Source organism: Thrips palmi, unplaced genomic scaffold (assembly GCF_012932325.1).
Source record: "Thrips palmi isolate BJ-2018 unplaced genomic scaffold, TpBJ-2018v1 HiC_scaffold_8, whole genome shotgun sequence".
Taxonomy (NCBI): Eukaryota; Metazoa; Arthropoda; class Insecta; order Thysanoptera; family Thripidae; genus Thrips; species Thrips palmi.
The window spans coordinates 1,361,721-1,384,580 of record NW_023144635.1 but is presented as its reverse complement, the minus strand read 5'-3'; the positions used below and the strand labels follow the sequence as shown (position 1 = coordinate 1,384,580).

The window sequence follows — 22,860 nt, the reverse complement described above, 5'->3', positions numbered from 1 at the left end:
GCGAAGGTGGTGGAAACGTACCGCTGAATGCGCAAAGGAACGGGCCGAGGTCGCGGGGCAGGCGCCGCCACTAGAAGTGTGCTGACAGGGCAAAAATTCTTCTTCGCGTTACGTGTACGTGCGCACGCCAAGGTCTTTGGCCTCAACGACCTCTCGCTGCGGTGCGGCGCGTACAGTATGTGATGGGCGGCCATAAACCGGGACGAGGCCCCGGAGACACCGCGCGAGCCCGGGCGACGGCGGCCCGGCCAGACACGTGGCTTGCACCCTCTGTGACCTGTCATTGCGCCGCAGAGAATAAAAGTGTGTTTCACGTCCAGACGGGCCGGGCGGCGCCAGGCCGGGACCGGCAGCGCGTAATAGCGTGGCGCAGCTCTCATAAAAATCCGCTATCAAACACCTGCGATACGCCTCTTGTTTATAGAGACGGCGACGCGGCATTCCGGGGAGCGTCTTCGATGAAAATATACAATAAATTCAATTCCCTCCCCCGAAGGATACGTTGTTGGCGGCGGGCAAGGGGCGCGCCGTCCCGGGGAAGCGGCCCGGCCTAAGCGGCTCTAGGAAAGGGGAGGGGCTGTCAGAAGTCCTGCTGGGCGGAGGGGGTAGGAGGAAAGGTGCGCTGCTTTATCGACGCCTTCTTATTATACAAATATATTCTGGTCCGTCTCCCGGCCTCTTAATTAGAGAGACAGTGCAGCCAATCCCCGGCAAGATATTCTCCAGCCGTCATCATCCCTCCTCCGGGAAATTCGTTTGGCCGAGGGCTCGGAGCGTAGCCAGCAGTGCCGCCGCAGTATGTAGGTGAAAATTCCAACGGCGCAACAGTGTCGAAATGCTTGCCAACTTTAATCCGCCTACGTGAGGCACCTGGGCTTTGGCCTCGAGAAGTTGACCAGGCTGGAGACATCTGTAGGTGTTGTTGCGTGCGTGCTGCGAGCGTGGATGTGGGCATGCGTGCATGAGGCCGCGCAACGAGGCTGGAATTGACTCCCCGCCACCCGAAAAAAATTCAAAAAGGCCGCACAATGATCCGTCCCATCTGCAAGCAAGACGCCAGATGGGACCAGATTGGACGGCGGCGAGTGGCCACCCGCCATTCAAGCCTTTGCCTGCCTCTGTGGCTTTTGCCTCCTTTGTCGGCATGTAAGGCCAACTTTTCCAATTACTGTTCTTTCATTTGCGATCAACCTTAAGTCCGTACCGTTTGATTGCGGCCCCCTTTGGAATGATAATGCCTCTCTCTCCTCTCCTAATCTCTCTCTCCCTCCCCCGCCCACTGCTTCGCCGATCCGACTAAATTAAGTGGCCGCGAGACAAGAATGACTTCGATCCGAAATGAGGGAAGGGTTGCGACGAATAGAAAGAGGGCCTCCCTTGTCTCGGAAGCGCCACGAGAGAAATGGCCCGAGTAATTGACAGGGAGGTGGAAGGGCGCAGGGGGAGGGGGAGGGTCTTTGGAGATTGGTGCAGGTGACGCCGGCCCGAGCCAACAAGCAAGTGGCAATAAGCCGGTCAGCAAACTGTTGGCAGCGACGTGGCCGGCCGAGGCACACCCAAGGCACACAGGGACGCCGCCACGCCCTCGGCCGCACCACGCCGGTCTGGCGGTGGACCGCCGCGCGTGGGTGGGCCGTGGACACGCGGCGGACACGCAGTCGACACGCTGCCTTTCAGGGGACGAGCGGCGAACTTTCCCGTTCCAGAGATGGAAAGCAAAGCAGCGCTTCCGGGAGGCGACTTACCGGCGGCGCCTCTCTGTTTTCCTCACTTGCCATTTCCGGCGCACTCACGCACACACTGACACACAGACTCACACACGCACACATTACAGGACGGAGGCACCTGGCCCTCGTGACGACTTCCTGCAACAGTGGGGCGACGCAGCGCCGGCCTGCTGCAGGGTGGCTGCGACGGCCGGGACGTCCACGAGTCCGAGCTGCCGTGGCGCTGCCTGCCGCCGTAGGGAACAGTCCTGGACGGGGCTAGCACGGCCAGCGCGCCGGACTCGGACTTTGTGCTACAATGTCTGGGCCCAGCCAGGCCGTAGAGCCTGGCCAAACGGTGCGGCAACTCCAGCATCCTCCAGCGGTGCTTCGCCACGCCGTACCTCGCACAGCCCCACCCCGCCCCGCCCCACCCCGCCCCGCCCCACCACGCGCGTTCGACCGTGCGTCAATGGAGGCAGCGGGCGTGTGCTCAACGCTCTCCACCAGCAATAATTAATCCCGGGCTGGCAGTGGCACTAGGTGGTGTGCACGAGGGCCTCCTCCACGCGGCGTCATCCACGCGGCGTCCTCCACGCCGCGTCCCCCACGCCGCGTCCCCCACGCTGCGTCCTCCACGCCGCGTCCTCCACGCCGCGTCCTCCACGCCGCGTCCTCTACGCCCCGCCCTCCACGCCGCGTCCTCCACGCCGCGTCCTCCACGCCGCGTCCTGTCCTCCACGCCGCGTCCCCCACGCTGCGTCCTCCACGCCGCGTCCTCCACGCCGCGTCCTCCACGCCGCGTCCTCCACGCTGCGTCCCCCACGCTGCGTCCTCCACGCCGCGTCCTCCACGACGCGTCCTCCACGCCGCGTTCTCCACGCCGCGTCCTCCACGCCGCGTCCTCCACGCCGCGTCCCCCACGCTGCGTCCTCCACGCCACAACACTGTGGTCGTCCGGAGCGCTCCTGCGTTCCCCGTTTGAATCTGCCGCGCTGTGTGCCCCTGCGTCACGTTGCAGTGCGACCGCAGTTCAACCGACACTACACTGGCAGGCCACCGGCCAGGAAATCTAGGAACCGCCACCGCCGGAGGGAGAGAGACCAGACAGAAAGACAGACAGACAGACAGACAGACGGAAAGGCAGCGCAGACAAGGAGGAATTGATGGGGCGAGCCAGCGGTGTGCAAGGCAACAGCTTTCTCTCTCGCTCCGCCTCACTCCACCACTCATCATCGTCTTCCATTTGCATAGGCGCGCTGCGAGAATTGCAATATGCAGCCCACTTTGGCGCGGCGACATTATTCACGTTCACATTGGGCGAAGCTCGGCTCGGCATTATTCCCCGAGCAGGCAGGCAGACAGGCATGGAACCCTAATGGAAGTCACCCGGCCCGGCGGTCTAGTGTCCGCAAAAGGAGGCGACCGAAAACGCCTTCATTCGATATTTCCCAGCTTGCCGCGACGAGTTAATTAAAAACAAAAACCCAGGCGGTCTGCGCGCGCGCCGAGCACGACGCCGTTCCCCGAAATATTGAAATAAGTTGGCGGCGTGCCGGACAGGGGCGGACAGCGCCGGCCTCAGCCTCATCGGTATTACAAGGTGCTAGAGTAACAAAGCGCGAGCCAAGACCCTCCCACCCCACCGCCAGCCGAGCTGGGCTAGCCGGGATGGGCTAGCCGGGGTGGGCTAGCCGTGGTGGGCTAGCCGGGGCGCTGGGGCGTGTCGGGAGTTTGATGCAGCTTTAGCCGGGCACGGCACGGCGCGGCGCGGCACGGCCGAGGGAAGCCAAGCGGAAGGCAAAAGACGTCCGTATTGATTGAGAGCCCTGCGCACCTCGTCGCGGCACGCGCACTTCAAACACGCTCTGATAGGCCCTGGCCGCCCTTGCCTGGCAGCGCCAGCAGCCATCGCAGCCTTGGCGTGTAGAGTTGCAGTTGGCTCGACCCCAGCGAGGCTAGCGCGGCCGCAGCAGCACCGCCATCGGGAGGGAAGCCGGAGCACCGTTAGACGTTAAGGCCTGGCTGGCGTGCCTCGGCGTGCCTCGGCGTGCCTAGGGCGCTCCGTGCCACCTGCCGGCGTCACGGCTGGCATTGGATTCCTTTTAGTCCTCTTTCCTTCCTCTCGCGCCGCTCATCCCCTCCTTCCTTCCTCCACGGCCTTATCTGCCTCCGCGTGCCCCGCGTCCTCGGGGTGCTGTTACGCCCCATATGCCTCGCTGCATACCGTCTGAATGCGCTCTTCCACGCCGTCAGGGGAGGGGAGCCATTTGGCATATCTGTCGCCCCCTCCCCTCCGCCACCCCCTCGGGCTCCTACGCCGCGGCCTCCGCCTTGTTCCCCCTCCCCTCTGCCTGGAGGGCCTGGAGCGGCTGGAAGGGCCGCCGCGTTCCGCGTCCTGCCACCGATAACGCGACACGACATATTTGTTTTACTCGCTTTTTACATTTCGCGGTCTCGCTGCTGGAGAGACTCCAGCAAGGAGCCGTTCCAGTGGCGTGGCGCGGCGTGGCGCGGCCTGGATGCGCCACTTGATCGCTGCGGGCGATGACGACGCCACAAAACAACACACTGGCAGAAAATAATTGCGCGCCACACCATGCATCTCGCTGATTGCGGGCGAGAGCGAGTGAGCGAGTGAGACGAGGAAGGGCTGTGGCGTCGCACCTTGTCGCACCGCCATGGCACGCCAGTCGCGGGCCGAGCCGTAAATTTTTCGCCCGGAAATTGGAATCGAAGCCGCCGCAGGGAACCCGCCGTCACACAGTGGGCCAGAAGACCGGTGGAGGTGGACGAAACTCTAGACGCGTTTTGAGCTCCAGAGTCGCTAAGCAGGACTCGAACCGAACGTGTTACCCCATCAGTGGATTCCTCGTTCGGAGAGCAATCCATTGGGGTCACACGCTCGGTTCGAGTCCCGTTTAGCGACCCTGGAGCTCAAAACGCGCCTAGAATTTCGACCTCCTTCACCAGACTTCTGGCCCACTGTGGGCCTCCCGGCCCGCGCGGCGGCACTACATGCTTGCCTTGCCGCCGTGCGTCTCACCCTGCAGCTCTACCGCCCTGTCGCCCTAGACCGCCCAACCTACAACAGGGACACTGACAAAGTCCCGCCTTGACGGCCTCCGATTGCCTCTCAGATTGCCAGCACTTTATTTCAATGCGAGGCGAAGCGCGACGCGTGCATAGGGCCGACGACGCGCGGGGCATGGCCATGCATCAAACTCGGCGGAAAGGCGTGGCGGGGCGTGGCGGGGCGTGGCGGGGTGGCGGGGTGGGGGCGTGGCGGGGCGGGGTGGGGCGTTGCGGGGCGTGGCGTGATAGCGTTGACGTCTGAAAGTTTAACGCGCCCGTCGTGAGCGGCGTTTGCCGGTGTTCCCCGGCGAGAGTCTGAACCGACCCCAGAGCGGCGGGTGCCCCGACGGTGACCCCGACGGCGACCCCGGCGCGCCCTTCTCGGCCAGGGTCGGGGCGATTGGTCGTGTGGGGCATTAATAGACACATGACCCCAATTACAACCGCATTGGGCGGATTCCTCGGGTCTCGGCCGCAGCCTCTCCCCGCCACTCTCCCCCAAGATCCCCGGCCGGCAAGTCTGCATCCAGTGACCTTCTCGCGACCCCCATGCGTCTCCTCGCCTCCCTCGCTCCCCCCACATTACGGTACGCGCCGTTGTTTTCTTGGCCAGCTCCGCCAGCTCGGACACGGCCGTCTGAATTTAGAGCGCCGCGTCGTTAAACGGGGAGAGCACCGCGAGCGCTGCGTGCATGAGAGAGCGCCAAAGCCGGCCTAGAGCGGGATTTGGCCCGATGGGCGGGGAGGGGTGGCAGCGGTGCAGGGAGAGGGAGGGGGCGACAGCGGGCAGGTTGACGAAGGGGATATTTGGGGCAAGAGGCGGGGCGGGGGGCCGCACCTGGGGCACTCAGCTGCCACGTCCCGGATTACAGTGCCGATAAAACGCAAAAGCGCGGCGGACGCGCGAAAAGATAAGGCACTTGATGGGGAGGACTACCGCGCGCCGCCGCGCATCGCCGCACCAAATTGAAATTCGCCGGCCGACTGACTTCCCGGCCTTCTCGACGGCCTCCCCGACAGCCTCCCCGACGGCCTCCACGCCGGCCACCTCAACCGCCTCCTCGACGGCCTTCCCGACAGCCTCCCCGACGGCCTCCACGCCGGCCACCTCAACCGCCTTCTCGACGGCCTCCTCGACGGCCTCCTCGACGGCCTCCTCTACGGCCTCCCCGACGGCCTCCCCGACGGCCTCCTCGACGGCCTCCCCGACGGCCTCCCCGACGGCCTCCCCGACGGCCTCCCCGACGGCCTCCCCGACGGCTTCCTCGACGGCCTCCTCGACGACCACCCCGACGGCCACCCCGGCCTTGTTTACGCGTGTCGCACCCCTGCGCCTGGGCAGGCAAGCAGCGAGTTATCTCCCGAATTTGTGCGGCGCTTGTTGCTCCTGCCGCCCGCCGCAGGCTGCTGCCGCGCGCACCGTCGCCCTGTCTCTCTCGCACTCGCGCGGCGCGTCGAAAGGTGCGAGAGAGAGAGAGAGAGAGAGAGAGAGAGAGAGAGAGAGAGAGAGAGAGAGAGAGAGAGAGAGAGAGAGAGAGAGAGAGAGAGAGAGAGAAGGCGACTGTTCGGGCTCGTCCCGCAGTGGTGGCCCGGCCCAGCGCCCGCACCGCGGCACGGCGCGGCACGGCGCGGCATCGGTGGCCCGCGGCGGAGGGTTGCCGGTAATTGGGGGGTCGGGGGAAAATTGGGGAAAACCGGGAAAAACAGAGGGAGGGCGACAAGGAGGGCCGCAGTGCGGCGTTCCCGCCGAAACGGAGCGCTCTGATTGGCCGAGAGAGTGGGTATCGCTTTGCACCCCGGTTTGTACCGCGCTGGCGCCTCGCCTCGCCCCAGGTGCGGCGCTTGCCACCTCCCTGACGGGACTGTAACAGGAAGTTGCGCGAGCGTGTGTGAGTGTGTGAGTGTGTGTGTGTGTGTGTGTGTGTGTGTGTGTGTGTGTGTGTGTGTGTGCGCGCGCGTGCGTGCGCGTGTAGGTGCGAGCTGCCCGCCGGGAGGTGACTTGGCCCGGAGCGGTGAGGGCGGCTGACGCTGCAACTGTACACCGCCACACCTGTGGTGCCCCCCTTCCCTCTGCCACCGTCAAGATATCCGGCTCCCTGCTCGGCGCGGCGCGCCCAGCCCGCCCGGCTCGGTCCTCCTCGGCGCTCGGCTCGTCACCGGCCCCGGTCCATTATTAATAGCCTCGATGCCCCTTTGAACCTCGCAGCCCGGCCGGGCCCGGCCCTGCCGGCCCTGCCCTCCGCCCGCCGTACGTTTCCCCTCTCTTTTTATCACCCGCCATTCCTGATCAGGTTGATGGAAACGTGCCGCACATCGATAGCCAGCCAGCCAGCCGGCCTACGCCGAGGGCGCGGAGGGGGGACGCTTTCCATAAAGGCAATTCACTTTTGGCCTGACGCCGCGGAGCTGCTTTGCATTTCAATGGGCTTTGCACATCAAGAGGGTAGTCGTGGCCCTGCTACGGTTTCGTCACGCGCCTGTCACGCACTGCGTCACGCCGGCGTCACGGCAGCGTCACGCGTCAGCAATTCATCACGGCAAGGCTGGCAGTGGTGCAGCATGTGCGTCAAGGTGGTCGCGCCTCGTCGGCACCCCGACCTCGCAGTGAGCCAGAAGACCGGTGGGGGCGGTCAAAATCCAGAACGCGTCTTGAGCTCCAGAGTTATTAAATGGTACTGGAACCGAACGTATGACCCCACCAATGGATTGCTCTCCGAACGAGGAATCCATTGGTGGGGTCATACGTTCGGTTCGAGTCCTGTTTAGCGACTCTGGAGCTCAAAACGCGTCAAGAGAGTTTTGGCTATCTCCACCAGTCTTCCGGCCCACTGTGGAGCTGTCGCTGTTGCTCTCGCAACACTGCGGCGCACTCCATGCGTGCGAGAGAGACAGAGTATTTTGAGGAGTGCGACTGGCCGAGAGCAGCCTGTGAAGACGGTGGACTGCACGGCCACCATTCGCTCCGCGGCCAGACTCCCGCCAGACTCGGTCCTGGACCTGGCGGAGATCGATAGCGTTTTCTAGCCGGCTGCCTGGCGTGCTGACCTTTCCCGGCGGTCCGGCCCTGTCCGCGAGTCGTCACTCGCAGCGCCCGCGTTGCTCCCGCGATGTCAACCGCGGCGTCACTCAGCGTGGACTGTGGGGTCCACTGTAACCGCCTGCAGCGTACAGTGCAGCCTCCCCGGCAGGGACCCAGCGAAACTAGCGCACAAAGAAAACTCGAGCTGCCGGAGCGGGCCGTGTATACAGAACAAGCAGGGGGCGCGCTGGGCAGACCCGGCCAGTCCGACGAAATAGCTGGAATTCCCCCAGGTCGACAAATAACGCCGTGAGGGCCTCGGAGAATAACTGCCGAGACGTACGGGGAAATGTGTTATTTCGGAGTAAAGCGAGGCAGGGCGGGGTGGGGCGTGGCGGGGCGTGGCAGGGCGGGGCGGTGTGGGCACTGGCACGCGAGGCGCGGCGGCTTGCTGCTGGGCCTCATCCGGTAATGGAAGCCCGGCCCGGACGTGGTCACAAAATAGACCGGGCCTCATCATGCAACAGCCTTCGCCAAACGATTCGGAAAAACAGGCCGCCGGTAGTAAACTGGCTGCGATCGCGCGGCTGGCAGGCAATCAGACAATCCCCCTTCGCCGCGGACCGCGGTTCGAATACCGCCTCAATGCCTTTTGGCTGCCTGGCAGACAATGGCGGAGCCCGCAGCCAGGCAGCCAGGCTGAAATATGTGATGCCTTCCCTCGGCCCATGGCGTGGGCCCATGGCGTGGGCCCATGGCGTGGGCCCATGGCGTGGGCCCATGGCGTCGGCCCATGGCGTCGGCCCATGGCGTCGGCCCATGGCGGCGGCCCATGGCGTCGGCCAGAGTGCTGCCTAGGCCAGGTCGATCCGGCCGCAACCGATCACGTTGAGTCAGGTTGAGTCCGGCCCTTCAAGCCCCGCTCCTCCCTCCTCCCCTGTGGGGCTGCCTCTCAATGCTAAAACCGGAAGCACGGGGCGCCGGGCGACCGAGCTCGCCGAGGGAGCCGCCTGGAGCGCCTGGCGGGTAGGCAAGCCCGCCGTGCACGCGTGTGCGCGTAGTGCCTACCTCGCAGGCGGTCGCCAAGCCCGCCAGGCGCCAGGGTAGGCAAGCCCGCCGCGCGCGCGTGTGCACGTAGGGCCCACCTCGCAGGCGGTCTCCCAGGTAGGCAATCCCGTCGCGCACGCCAGTCCACGGGCTGCCTATCTATCAGGCGCCAAGGTCGGGCACGCCCGCAGCGTCCGTCCCCTGTGGTGTGACTGACCAGTATTAGCTGGTACTGCTGATGGCCAGTCGTCAGAAACAAGACAAACAAAAGGCGGGGCGGTGGCGCAGGGCGTGGCGCGCAGGGTGTGGCGGGGCGGGGCGACGCGGGGCGGGGCGACGCGGGGCGGGCCCCTCCTGCGGCCAGTACATTAGGGGGCGGTGTGTGTTAGGGACTCGTTTGCGTCACCGCGTCCCACGGCCGGCCCGCTCTGGCCGCTCTGCTCCGGCACTGCAATTAACAGTGCGGCCATTACCCCATTGTCGCCGGGGCCGGGCCGCGCTGCCCTGCCTGCTAGGGCTGCACCTCGCCCATGCGCGGCGCTGTGCGGCGCCGTGCTGCAGCACCGAGTCATTCCGGCCGTAACGACGACACGAGTGGCTTCCAGTGTGACCGTCCCGACGAGTGCGGCATAAATCCGGCCCGCATTACACTCGCTTCGGTGGCCGTGATTCCCAGTGCGGCCACTACACTCGACCGCACAGTGGGCCAGAAGACCGGTGGAGGCGGTCGATCAAAACTCTAGACGCGTTTTGAGCTCCAGAGTCGCTGAACAGGACTCGAAGCGAACGTGTGACCGCCCACCAATAGATTCGTCGTTCGGCGAGCAATCCATTGGTGGGGTCACACTTCTCTAGAGCTCAAAACGCGTTAAGAGTTTTGACCGCCTCCACCGGTCTTCTCGCCCACGGTGGGGCGGTGCGCAGTGCTGCCACGGATACGGAAAAAAACTTCCCACGATGCTCTAGCACCGAAAGGATTCCCGCCGTTGGACGGTTTAGGCAAGCTGAGTTTGGCCAACTCTTCGACAGTGGTGCATCGGGGGACTTTTTCACTCACTTGTGTGGCAGCCCTGGTGGCGCGAGAGTGGAACACAGTGGACGCGCGCGGAAGGCGCGGGAAAAGGGACTATTTGTCAGAAGTCGTGTTCCTCGCCAACGACCTGCTGGGGGGAGGAGGAGGCCTCGGCGCGCCTCGGCGGCAGCACCGTGTTCGTTTCGTTATTTGCCAGAACCATTTGCAGCGCTGTGCAAACCGACTGGCGCTGCCTTGAGCGCACAGGGAATCGACTGTTGTGATGTTTTCATAACGACACGCCGAGCCTCGCGCAGCAGCGCGGGAGGGGAGGGGGAATGGAGGGGGGAATGGAGGGGAGGGGGCCGCGGTATTACATTACGTCGCTCGCAAAACGGAGCTAGAAAGGCAATGCAATTGGGCGGGGCGGGCCCGGGCGGCCGCACGAGGCTCCGAGGCTCCGCGGAGCCCGCCGAGGCCGTGGGGATGCACCCCGCGGCACCGTGCAGCACCGCGCAGCACATCGCAGCGGTGATTCCGAAAGGCCGCCGGCACGTAGTGGATTAATCCCGCGAGCCGACGCGAGCAGCCGGCTGTGGGGCCCTTGTGGCCCTTGTGGCCCTTCTAGACCTTGTGGCCCTTCTGGCTCTTCTGGCCCTTCTGGCCCTTCTGACTTCCTGATGGCCCTTTTGGCCCTTTTGGCCCTTTTGACCTTTTTGGCCCTTTTGGCCCTTTCGGCCCATCCGGCTGTCCTAGCCCTTTTGGCCCTTGTGGCCCTTCTGACATTGCTGGCCCATCGCCGGTCCTTCGGCCGTCCGAAGCAACAAATGTCTGGCGCTAAGACAGGGCCGGCCCTCCGGTTTGTATTAGCAGCGCCCCCAGAGGCCCCCGGGGCCCCACTCGGGCACCGCCGGCGCCGCCCCCCGAAAAATAGAAAACCTATAACACGACAGGCGCGGCGCTAATGCGGCGCTACGCCTATACTCCCCTGGGACGGCAGTGGAGTGGGACGCGCGCCGCATGCTTCGCCAGCAGTGTAGAAGCCGCTCGACTCTGTCAAAAAAGGGTGATGCACACCCCACCGTGGACTCCGCTGCCCTCGGCTGGCCCGGACTGCAAGCTCTGGGGGCCGCGGGGGCCACGGGCATGAATCAGCGGCGCTCTTTTATTGTGCCTCGCGTGTTTTGTTTGGTTCACACACGTGTCTTCCGGGAGGCCATGACTGACGTATTGGTTCTCGCACTGAGACACCCGCGCCGCGATCAAAACAGTCCGTAAGTTTGGGACACGAGGTGAAATTGGGGACAGCCGTTTTGTCTTAACATTTTAGATCTCCCATTGTACCAGCCCGAATCCCGAAATTATCCCAACTGGACCCCACGTTTGAATAATCGCTTCCCTGTTGATCGGCAGTACCGAGGTGGAGCCCCCCTTACCCCTGCGGCAGGTCCCCGCAGGTCGGCCGCTTCCTCGGCTCAGCTCGGCTCGCCTCCGTCTGGCTGGCGCAGCCTGGCGAGCTCGGTTGATCCTGCCAAAGGATCATGTCGGTGGGGCAAGGCATGGCAAGGCATGGCAAGGCATTGCGAGGCGGGGCGAAGGCTCGGACGGAGGCTTGGCTCGGCTTGGCCGGGCTAATGCGGTCGGAACACGCCACGCCGCGGTGGCCACGCCACTGGGACAACCGGGACTACCGGGACAACCCGGACGACCGGGGCCGGGTGGGGGAGGCGCGGCGGCAGGCGGCGGCGGCGGGCGGCGGCGGGGCGTCCGGAGGCAGACCCTGTTCGTCAACACGCCTCGGGCAACAATGAGGGAGTTACGTGTTTCGCGGACGCGCCGAAAACAGCAGCTACCCTGATGAGACGCAGTGTGGTGTGCGACGGGGTGGGGGATGGAGGGGAAAGGACAGCGACCACCCGCCCAGCGGCAGCCTGCTCAAAGGTAATCAATTGGCCCCATTCTGAGTACAGACGCGTCCCCGTCCCGTCAGCCTCCCCCACCCCTCGCTCCATCCCCCGGCGCGTATATCTTCTCGCCCCTGTAACGACGCCCGCTGGGGCCGCGCCACGCCGCGCCACGCCACGCCCTGCCGCGCCCATCGTGGTGCGCGCGGCGGCCGCCGTGTGTGATGATGGGCTTGGTGCGGGCCGTGCGCGGCTGCCGCACGGACAGCAGCCTCATTCTGAGAGCCCGTCTCTCTGTCTCCCTCGCACTCACACGGGCCGCCTAGTGTGTGCGAGGGAGACAGCGACGAAACCGGACTCTCGGAATCCGTCTGCCGTGCGGGCACAGCATTCAATCGCGAGGGTCGTCGCCCCGTGCCCGCATGGTGACCCTGCCAGGTGTACTCGGTGTACTCGGTGTGCTCGGCATGGCACGGCCCGGCATCCCCGCCGCGCCTGCGGGTGCGCGTCGCCGTACAACCGTACAACACTGCGCTGCTGGCCCCCCAGGCCGACGCCGCTAAGGTGGGGCGGTTTATTCAAAATGTTTTTGTGCGCCGAGGAAAGGAAAAGTAAATTGAAGCAATTCCAGGCCAAAGCGGGGCGGCCAGAGGTCACCAGGTTCAGCCCGGGTAATTACAATTGGCCTCCAATGCCCACTTGCACAAACTCATTCCTTCGTCGGCACGAAAAAAAATAATGAGATCATCCAGTGGCTGCTTGAGATCAGTCCAAAACACGATCCCTACACATTTCTCACCGTTTTGACCAACTTCGAGGAAACACTTGCAACCACGAAAACTGAGAAGAACAAACGAAGGCCCACTTTCTGTTGTTGCTTTCGCTGTGAGGTGTGTGGTGTCGTCTACCAACGCCAGGGGGAGGCGAGGTTGGGGACCTGTTTATGTTTATGTGAGGACCCGGAATAAGTTGTCTTGAAATATGCTAATTGCGACATGTTTTGCAGGGTAGTGTCGGCGGGTCAGGGTCGAGGGGGCTGTTCTTTGCCGTCGAGAGGACGGGTCGTGCTGGGCCCAGGCAGCCCATGCAGCCCAGGCCGGGCGGGCAGGGCCAGGGCCGCGCCGGGGCCGCGCCGGCCGAGAGAGAGAGAGAGAGAGAGAGAGAGAGAGAGAGAGAGAGAGAGAGAGAGAGGGGGGGGGGGGATGCGCGCGCACGGGGTGCTAACTCTTCCCCGCCCAACACGTCTTCCCCTACGTCTTCCTCTACGTTCTACACTACGTCTTCCACTACATCTTCCACTTCGTCTTCTGCTACGTCTTCCACTTCCCCCTGGTCTCAACAAACAGCACGCCACGAGATTTCCTGGACGCGTTTACTTTTGTAATCCTTGTCTCCTGCGGAGTGAACCTCATGTACGCGAAAGTGTGAATGTGTGATGGCGCCTGTGTGTGTTTGTGTGTGTGAGGGGGGGGGGGGGCTGGGAACGCACGAACGGACACTTGGGGGTAACGGTGCCCTGTGCCTCCGCGCGCCAAAGGGCAAAAAATAAAAATAAAGGAAAAGCCGAAAGGAGAGGAGATCCGTTCTTATGGCCAGCATTTGAATCCACGACCGTGAAGTGAGTGCAGCCTGTGCAGGCAGTGCAGGAGCGCGGGCAGCTAGGGTCCTTAGAAAAAGTTTCGCACTCCAAACACTGGGCGCGTCGGTGTTGCCGCTCGGAGCGTCGAATGGCGGGGACTCTCCCTCTCCGGTGGGTTCGTCTGTCTGCCAGTCTGTCTGGCGGTTCGTCTGCTGGCATACAGACTTCTTCACGCGCACCACTCTGCCCGCATAAACACACCAACTCGCGCAAACCGCCTTCAAAAGGGGAGGCAGTGCGTCGCCGTACACTTTGGCCAACGCGAAAAGGATGAAACGTAAAAATAAAAACATGTGGAGGGAGGAAACGCGTTGCTTTCCGACATGCATTTCGCGGGGCAAAGCCACGGCCCCACTCGCTGATTCGCGTCACCGCGCGCCGTGCCTTCGCAAAGGGTGCAAAACGGCTGCCGCCACGCCACGCCCCGCCACGCCACGCCCCGCCCCGCCACGCCCCGCCACGCCACGCCACGCTAGGCCCCCAGTCTGTTTATGTTGCAGGCACTACAAGGCGCAGACGAGGCCGGGCGCGTGTTTAGTCTGCGCGCTCGCCTAGCGTACCGCCGCGCCGCCGTGCCATGCCGCCTCGGCGACATAAACCGCCGGCGTCGTTGGCCAGCGGCGCAGCGCGGCGCAGCTATCCGCGGCCCGTCACATGCAAACTCGTTTACAAAGAGAGAGGAATCTCCGCGCGTGACTGTACTGAAGCCAGGCTGCTCCACCGCCCTCCAAAAAAAAAGGCAATCAGTCCGCACGAGCGGCACGGCCGCCTTGACGGCGCTGCGCTGGAGCGGCTGGGGTGGCGCTGGAGACGACGCACGCGCGGCACTGATAGCACGCCGCGCTGATAAAACGATAATGATAATGGGGCCTTGATTGCTCGGCTCGGATCGGCTCGGCTCGGTGCGGCTCAGCTCGGCGCAGCTCGGCACGCTAGCGATGTTGCACACAACAGGGTTTGCCGATAGTTGCGGAGGGGTAAATTGCTATTACAAGGCGCTGCAGCTAGATGTGGACCACACCCGTCATAACTTACCTCCTCCCCTCTGCGCTCGCGCTGCGCCACGCCCGGCAGCGCCACGCAATCATCCTAACTGTGCACTGCTTGCTCGCTAAGCCCTACATTGTGCCGGATGGGGTGGGAGGCGGCGCGCCGCGAGACTGACCAGTACGTGTTTATGCGGGCGCGTGCGTGTGAATGCGTGAGTGTGTTTGTGTGTGTGTGTGCGCGTGCGAGCGAGTGTCAAAAGCGCCACACTTCCGGCACGCCCTCGCGGGAAAGAATTAGCACGGCGTCGATTAGCCAGTCGGTTGGGCAGCGCGCCGCCGTGGTCGGCCAGGTCCTCTGGCCTACTTTGCATCGGCAGGCAATCGATGGTGTGCTATTGGCAAAGTTGGCGGCGCGGCGCGTGGCTGCACTGTGCGAGCTGGCCGACGCGCCGCCACCGCCTTCCTCACGCCGCCGAGTGAAAAAGGCGGGAAAAGACAGGGCGCAGGGCGCGCGGCGCGCAGGCGTCTCTAGGCGGGCTGAGATATGGCTGGGGGCGGGAGGTGTCGCCCCCCTCCCCACTCCCCGTGGCCTTCGCCCCCTCCCCCCGGGCCTGTCTGGCCGTCCCAGCGGGACAGGGCCGGCGCCATCCCCGCCGCCTATCGCCATGCGTTACACTAGGCGAGAACCCGCCCCCGCGCCTCCGCGCCCGCCTCCGCGCCGCCGGCACGGCCGGGCACGGCGTGGCGGGGACGCGGCTAGATCGTGTCCGGCGCCTTCGCCGCCCCCACCGACCCCCACCGACCTCCCCACCGACTCCTCCCCCCGTCCCCCGCCCCACCACCCACACACTAACTGCCTGAAAGTGATGCAGCGATGCAGCCTGTAACCGCTGCCCCAAGTTTACCTTCCAGCACATCAAGTTGTCCCCGGCGGCGCGGCGCCGCTGCCACTGCCACTGCTGCAGCGACTTGGCGGGTGCTGCGTTGCCTCGGACAAGCGCCTTTTGCAATGCGGGCGCGCTCTGCTTTCCGCGAAAAAAAAATGCGGATTCAGTTTTGCGATTAAGGCGTGTCTACGGCAAAACGGGCGTGGCGGTGCTTGCTGCAGAGCCCGGCGCCGCTTTCGGATTCGCTACTACTCCTCCCGCCTCGGAGCCGGTTTATTTCTGAAACGCGAAAAATCCCTTCCCGAGTCGGGGCGGGGCGAGGCGGGCCGAGGGATTCGCGCGGAGATCAAAGGCCAAATGGCACGTCACGGCACGGCACGGCACGGCGTGGCACGGCACGGCACGGCACGGCGTGGCACGGCACGGCACAACAGACATTCCCCGCTCACTTTTTGGACCGTTTGTTTCTCACACTTTGATGGGCGGCGCATGAATATGCAGGGAATATTCTGTAAGGAAGCCTAATGCCCCTCGCAGACAAGGTCATGAAATTCAAAACAAGAAAAGTAATTAACCGTTACGGGAACGCTTTTCGAATGAACTAGGAAATGAGTACGGCTGTCGCGGGGCCGCGCGCGGAAGCCAGCAAATTACTTTTGGCAGCGTGGCAGTGTCGGTGCTCTGGGCGTGGCGTGGCGTGGCGGGGCGTGGCGGGGCGTAGCGGGGCGGGGCGGGGTGGGGCACGTCAGCCAGGCGTCAAGGAGTCTCGGGGTCTTGAGCCCTCAGCGAGCCAACGTTCCAGAAAACAGCGTCACCCCCATGACCTCCCCACACTCGTTTCCACAGATCCAGATCACACTCGTCATTTGTGGTTTTCGGGTTTTGAGGTCAGCGGGTTCCTCTCCCCACGCCAGGGTCCGGGGGATGGGGCGTCGGGGTTTCCAGCGCGCACCAGCTTGGCATAGCTTAAGACGGCCTTGGCTGTCCGTGGAGAGGGTTAAGGGGGAGGGGGAGTCACTCTACATGCAGGGCGCGCCGGGCTGACGGAAGCAGGCCGCAACACACTGGTGTGTGGCAGAGCTGGCGGGGCCGCCGGGGCCGCCGGGGCCGCCGGGGTGGTGGGGGGAGGGGCGGGAGTTGCATGTCTACCTTTTACCAACCTCCGGTTAGGGCGATCCCCGCCCGCGGCCCGGCCTGGCGGGGAAGAACGGGGAGTCCTGGAGGGCGGCGGGGAAATAGAGCGGCTCGCACCGGCCAGCCAAGCCAAGGGCCAGCCAAGGGCCAGCCAAGGGCCAGCCAAGGGCCAGCCGCGGGCCAGCCGAGGGCCGACAGAGGAGCGGCCTGAAAAGGGAGCAGAGAGGCCCCTCGGCACACACAACGGCGGAATGAGCGGGGAAAGAATTGAACCGAGCACTGCGCGGCAACGCCGGGCAACGCCGGCCAACGCGTCCCTGACGTCTCGTACGTGGGGCCTCCACGTGTCCGTGTGGCGTCCGCACTGTGGACAGCGGCGCCGGTAACGCCCTTGAATCGACCACGGCCAGGGCCGCGCCAGGGCCGAGGCTGGCACGGCGAGGGGCCACCGAATTGGAAGGCAAATCTTGACAGAGCGGCCCGTCGCTGACCTCGGCTCGGCCAGGACTTCGGCCTACGGGGCGTCCGACAGAGGAGGACCGACTGCGTGTGGCGACACGGCGTGTGTGTGCGTGTCTGACTGCGGCCGTGTACGCAACACCTCGGCCCCGCCACGGCCCGCCAAGGAAGGCGTCGTGTGGGATAAGCCCGGCCGCTAGAGACGGCGAGGCGGGGCGGGGCGGGGCGGGGCAGCCGGGGGCGGGAGAGCATTTCATTGCGGTCCCTTTGAAACGGCTGCCCGAGGGGAGGGGGGAGTGGATTCAGAATAACAGAGTGAGTCTGGATGGGACGCGGCGCGGCGCCCACCCCCTGCCCTACACTCCACCCCACACACCTCTCTGGACACTTAGAAGGCCACTCTCAGAGTCCAGGTGTTACCGGGCAGATAGGCCCCCCCACCTCCTCCCCTCCGACCAATCTATACTCTAACAAGCCGCCCCAAACCCCGCTCCACGCCCCAGCAGCCCCCATAGCATTCTTCTGCTCGGCCCGGGACCAGCCTCCAGCGCCTCCAGCGCCTCCAGCCGGCAGCCGGGCCTTCTTGGCGGCAAAACTACGCGAAAATCGCTAAAATGAAATGGGGAGAAAATGTGTGTCGCAGCGACGCTTTCTCTCTCTCTCTCTCTCTCTCTCTCTCTCTCTCTCTCTCTCTCTCTCTCTCTCTCTCTCTCTCTCTCTCACACACACACACACACACACAACGACGCAATCACACACACACCTACACACACACGCGCGATATAGTGCCACCACCATCAAAGTTGGCGTGCGGCTGCAACTTTTAATTTCCTTTTTCCGGCCTCGGCCGGCCGAGCTGGCACGACGGGGGTGGTGGGGGGTGGGACACACAAACGGCATTGGCAAGATGGATGCACGCCAGCGATAGTGTACTCTTGTCAATAGGTGACCAGGACACGCCCTCCCCCCTCCCCCTCCCCCCGCTGCACCGCGCAGCATTCCCCATGAATAATGTATGCCCCCCTCCCCCCGCCTTTTGTAACGCTCGCGTTGCGCGGTTTACGCCCGGCTCGCTCGCCCGGCCACACACCGCCCCGCCCCGCCCCGAGCGCTGTAGTGAATTACATCCAAACATTTGACGGCCGGAGCGGGGCGGTTGGGGCGGCCCCGAGCAGGGTGGGGTGCGGTGTGGCGGGGCGGGGTGCGGTGGGTTGGGGCGGGGCGGGGCGGGGCGGGGCGGGGCGGGGCGGGGCGGGGCGGGGCGCGGCGGGGTGGAGGCGCATCCTTCCGGCGGCACAGCGGTGCAGGTATCGCCGCGGCCGCCCTCGATACCGGCAAGGCCGGCAACGCATTGGAGGCGCTTCGTTTTATGGAAATCTTTTCCGTTGCAAATGGTCTCGCCGTCGCAGCCGCAGCAGCAGAGCGCGGCGAGCGGCAGCGGGGATGCCCGTCGCCATTTCCAGCAGAAAAAAAGAGAAAGAAAATAGAAGAGAGAAAGTAGAGAATCCCGCTCGCGCTCGCGACAAAAACCTCGGATTTATGAGTTCCTCTGCAAGTACTAATGTCGCTTTTGAAATGAGTGCGGTCCCGGCCCGGCCTGCAGCTCTGTGGCCTCGTGCAACCCGGCGGCGGCACGCTGAGCAGGCCGCGCTGGGCACGGCGTGCGACGGGGTGCCTGTGCGTGTTCGACGGCCGCCACGCCGCCACGACCCGCGACGATGCCTGGGTCCGAAACCCGCCATCACTTATCACAACGCGATAATGGATCGCCATCCATGCGTCAAATTAGTGGTGGCCTCGGGCTGGAAGAGGGGAGGGGGGGGGGGAATCCTCCGAAATGAAACGCAAAATTTAAACACGCGAGCGGAACAACCGCTTAGCGAAAACAGAGTCGCGTGCCTCGCAACAGCTGAAACAGAACCGTTATTTATTTCGGCAGCCTCAAATTAAAACCACTTATTTGCACTTATTTGGCTCTGGTGCTATAAATCATGCCAATTTGCACGACTTTGAAATTTCACTTAAATTCTTTGGAAATAAAACCTACGCATAAGGGTGCTTCTCTCATAACCAAGACATCCCTTTGGGTTTCAAGTTCAAGGTTTCTCTATAGTTCGTTAAGATGCTCTCATCCGTAACAGAAAGAATTTCATCCGTACCTTGCAAAAATTTAATGCAGGGGTAATACGGACAAACAGGTGGCGTGTTTATAGTATACGGAGGCACAGGTTAGTTCTAAACCAAGATCTCTCAGAAAAAAACAGTGACGCGGACCCAAAATTCGATATGATGACGAAACACCCCAGCCACAAGGCTACGGGGCTACACAGCCAAAAGGCTACAGGGCTACCAGCTACACGGCCAAAAGGCTACAAGGCTACCAGCTACACGGCCAAAAGGCTACAAGGCTACCAGCTACACGGCCAAAAGGCTACAAGGCTACCAGCTACACGGCCAAAAGGCTACAAGGCTACCAGCTACACGGCCAAAAGGCTACAAGGCTACCAGCTACACGGCCAAAAGGCTACAAGGCTACCAGCTACACGGCCAAAAGGCCACGCGGCAACACGACTGCAGGGCGCGCCAATCACACGCAACGCGACGCGCGGGGGCGATCCGAAACGCGTTTCACGCGGACAGGCCGGTCGGCCCGTCCATTGCTCGTCCGCACGTCAGCACGGCATCGGGCGTCCCATCGGACCTGTCCGCGTGGCGTGTTCAGCCCTCGGCCCTCGCGTGATCCTGATTACAACGCGCACAACATCGCTGCGTGCATTCCACTCACATCAACGGGAACCCCCCGCCCTGCCCGAAGCCACCGGCCTGCATGCATGCACGTGGCAGGGAAGCGGCGCTCGAAATACTTCCTGACGGGTGTGAAGGAAAAACAAGAGGAAAACATGCTTTTGTTTTTACTACTAACGAAACGTGATCGAACGCGACGTACGGAACTGGATTCGCGGGGGGAGAGGAGGAGGAGGAGGGCTTTTCAAATGGTGATCATCATGTGCGCGCGAGCACCAGGCCCGACCAGGCCCTAGAGCCATCAACGCATCACCCCCACCCCCTTCCCAACATCGGCCGCGCCGCCGCCGCCGTGTTTTCGATCGGCGTGTGTTTGTCAATCGTCTTTTAATTATTGTAAAGCCGCTCGTTCCAGCCGTCGTGGCGCGGCCAGGCCTGGGCCAACCGCGGCCGGCTTGATTTATCACGTCGGCGCCGCGTGGAGGCCACGTGCAGCCTCAGCGCAGCCAGCCAGTGTCGGTGTGGCATAATTAAACCGAAAGTGCAGACAAAGTGGCGCGATTCCCGGCGGTGATATGCATGCGGACCCCGGCACGGAGGGTTCCGGCCGGCCCCCGCCCAGCTTGTCGTCCGTCACGCCCCGCGCCGCTGCCGCCGCCGCCTCGCTCCTCATGCTGCTCCTGGTCGCGGCTACACTGCGAAACCATCACTCGGCCCGCCAGGCCACCATGTTGACATGCGGTCGCTCCAACCAAAGATGCAGCCCTGCCCTGTCCGGGACGCGGGGACTCTCTCTGGGCAGCCTTTCGCGCCGCATCGCCGCATCGCTGCGTGGCTGATTTACTGAGCGGCCCTGGAGGCCCTGGCGGCCCTGGCCCCGGGGTCCGGTCCGGGCGCGTCCGGAGCTTCCGGGCCACCCAGGCCGCAGCCCCTCCCCGTCGTGGCGGCCAGTCGCAAACGCAGGCCTTTGCAGCCGCCGGCGCAGCCTGCGTAGCCAACCACGCCTCGGCGTGGCCGAGCACCCCCCGGCGTTCGTTGCGGTGGAGGACAGGCCGACGCCGTCCCCCGGGCGCGCTGCGCCGCAGCAGCCGCAGCCACCGCGCGGCTCGGGTTCTCCTCGGTCCTCTTGGTATCGGCCGCTCGGCGGCGTGGCTGCGCCCGAGGACTCCGAGAGGCCCTATTTTATCCACAGCGCCCCCACCCACCCTAACAGTGCACCCCCGGGCCGCTGTCACAAAGCTGTTCCCGCGCCGCGCCACGCCCAGCCACGCCGCGGTGGTCTCCGGTTGTGCTCCGCCGCCACACAGATCTCCGATAACAAACCTGCTCAACCGCAGTTCTTTTGCAATACAACGGCGCACAGCTTTGCCGTCGTCGCGGGCCCCGAGGGGGGAAGGGGGAGGAGGTGGCTGGGGGTTGCGGGGAGCAGCGAAGGGGGAGAGATAAAATGTGCACTCGCCCCCCACCCCCAAACCGTCGCGGCCATGGCTCCAGCCTTGGCTCCGGCCCCCAGCCGACTCCATGGCGTCCCGGCCCTACGGCCGTCCCAGACCTAGCCCCCGGGCAGAGGTATAGCACAACAAGGAAAAGGCCCCGAGTCCCTGCAGGGCTCGGACCGACGGCACACAGTGTAGGGCACATCGCTCCACGAACCAGCAGCCTGATCCGAGAGTCGCTCATCTCTCTCGCACCCGCAAGTTGTGCCAACTCGTCACACATATTTGCCCCTCGCGGTCGGGCGGCCCGGGCAGTGGGGCAGCGCGCCCCACAATGGCCGATGGCCGCGGACACCCTCGGGGCGTCACAGCCCGGAGACTGGGGCGGGGTTCTGCAGAACAGCGTTCGGGTGGCATCGCCTGTGTTTGGCTCGACGCGGCGGCAAGCTAAGACTGGGCCGGGCGGACTAGGCCACCGTAAATGCGCTAGAAGACCCCCCCCCCTTTTTTTCCATGCAGAGTGTCGTGGACACCGTTATGGATTGCGCAATCACCGGGATGGGCCTGCGGCTCGGCCTGCGGCATCGCGGCACGCCCAATTGAGCCGCGCTTTTTGTCTCGCTCGCGTTGTTTGACTTACCTCGCATTTGGGGAACATCTGCGGCGGTCGCTCCACCTTCCAGCCCAGCAGCGGCGGGATGCAGATGAGCCCCGACATTATCCAGACGGCCGTGATCATGATGGCGGCGCGGACCGGCGTGCGCTTCTTGAGGTAGTCCACGGCCTGCGTGATGCTCCAGTAGCGGTCCAGCGAGATGAGGCACAGGTTCATGATGGAGGCGGTGCACAGCAGCACGTCCATGGCCGAGTGGATGTCGCACCACCAGTTCCCGAACACCCAGTACCCCATGAGCTCGTTGGCCAGCGAGAAGGGCATGATGACGAGGCCCAGGAAGAAGTCGGCGACGGCGAGCGACGCGATGAACCAGTTCTGGATGTTCTTGAGCGCCTTCTCGGTGGCGATGGCGATGATGACGAGCATGTTGCCGACGACGACCACGATCATGAGGAGCGTGACGACGAAGGAGGCGAGAACGATGTGGAGCAGCGAGTATCCGGACGGGAAGAGCGGGTACTCGACGGTGACGTTGCCGTCGGTGCCGTTCAGGCTCCAGTTGGCGGCCGAGTAGGACGCGCCCGTGCTCAGGTAGCCGAGCCCCGACGAGTAGGAGGCCGAGGAGCCGCCCGCGGACGCGCCGCCCAGCAGCGAGTAGCCGAAGTTGGCGAGCGAGGAGGAGTCGTTGGCGGCGATGCCTAGGCCGCCCAGGCCGCCGACGAGCACGTAGTCGTGGTCCCGAAACAGCACGTCCGACTGCGACAGCGAGGACTCGTTGGCCTCCAGGCCGAAGTCCTGCACGTCCAGCAGGTCGTCCAGATCCATGGTGCGGCGTGGCGTGTCGCGTCAACGACAGCGATCACGTCCAACGGGAGAGTCGCGAGCGTCCCAGTCCGGAGCGCGCGGTCGAGGGGCGCGGCGGCGCGGCGGCGGCGGTGGAGGTGTCGCGGTTGTGGCGGTGGAGATGGTAGTCGTGGTGGCGCTGGCCCCGCATCCCCCTGCACGTGACCCCCGCGGGGCGCCGCGCCGCGCCAGGGCCTCGGCCTTCTCAGCCTCCTCAGCCCGCCTCCAGGCCGCGGCCTCGGCCTCCAGCACCTGCAGGGCCTGCAGGGCCCGCAGGCGGCCCCGGCGCGTTCGGCGGCGACATGTGCTTCGCCGGCCCTCGCGGCCCCAGCGCAGGGCGGACGGGCTG

The 22,860-nt window shown here is 64.4% G+C and overlaps 1 protein-coding gene across 2 annotated transcripts in view; it reads right to left on the bottom strand.

Moving 5' to 3' along the window:
- LOC117653265 (alpha-2C adrenergic receptor) overlaps positions 1-22,591 on the bottom strand; it is a 178,495-nt gene extending 155,904 nt beyond the window's left edge. For both annotated transcript variants that reach the window (XM_034398834.1, XM_034398835.1), the window contains exon 1: positions 21,693-22,591. In XM_034398834.1, the coding sequence (XP_034254725.1) occupies positions 21,693-22,493 (801 nt within the window). In that variant the 5' untranslated portion in view covers positions 22,494-22,591. The remainder of the gene's footprint in view (positions 1-21,692) is intronic.
- Between the last annotated feature and the right edge of the window lie 269 nt (positions 22,592-22,860).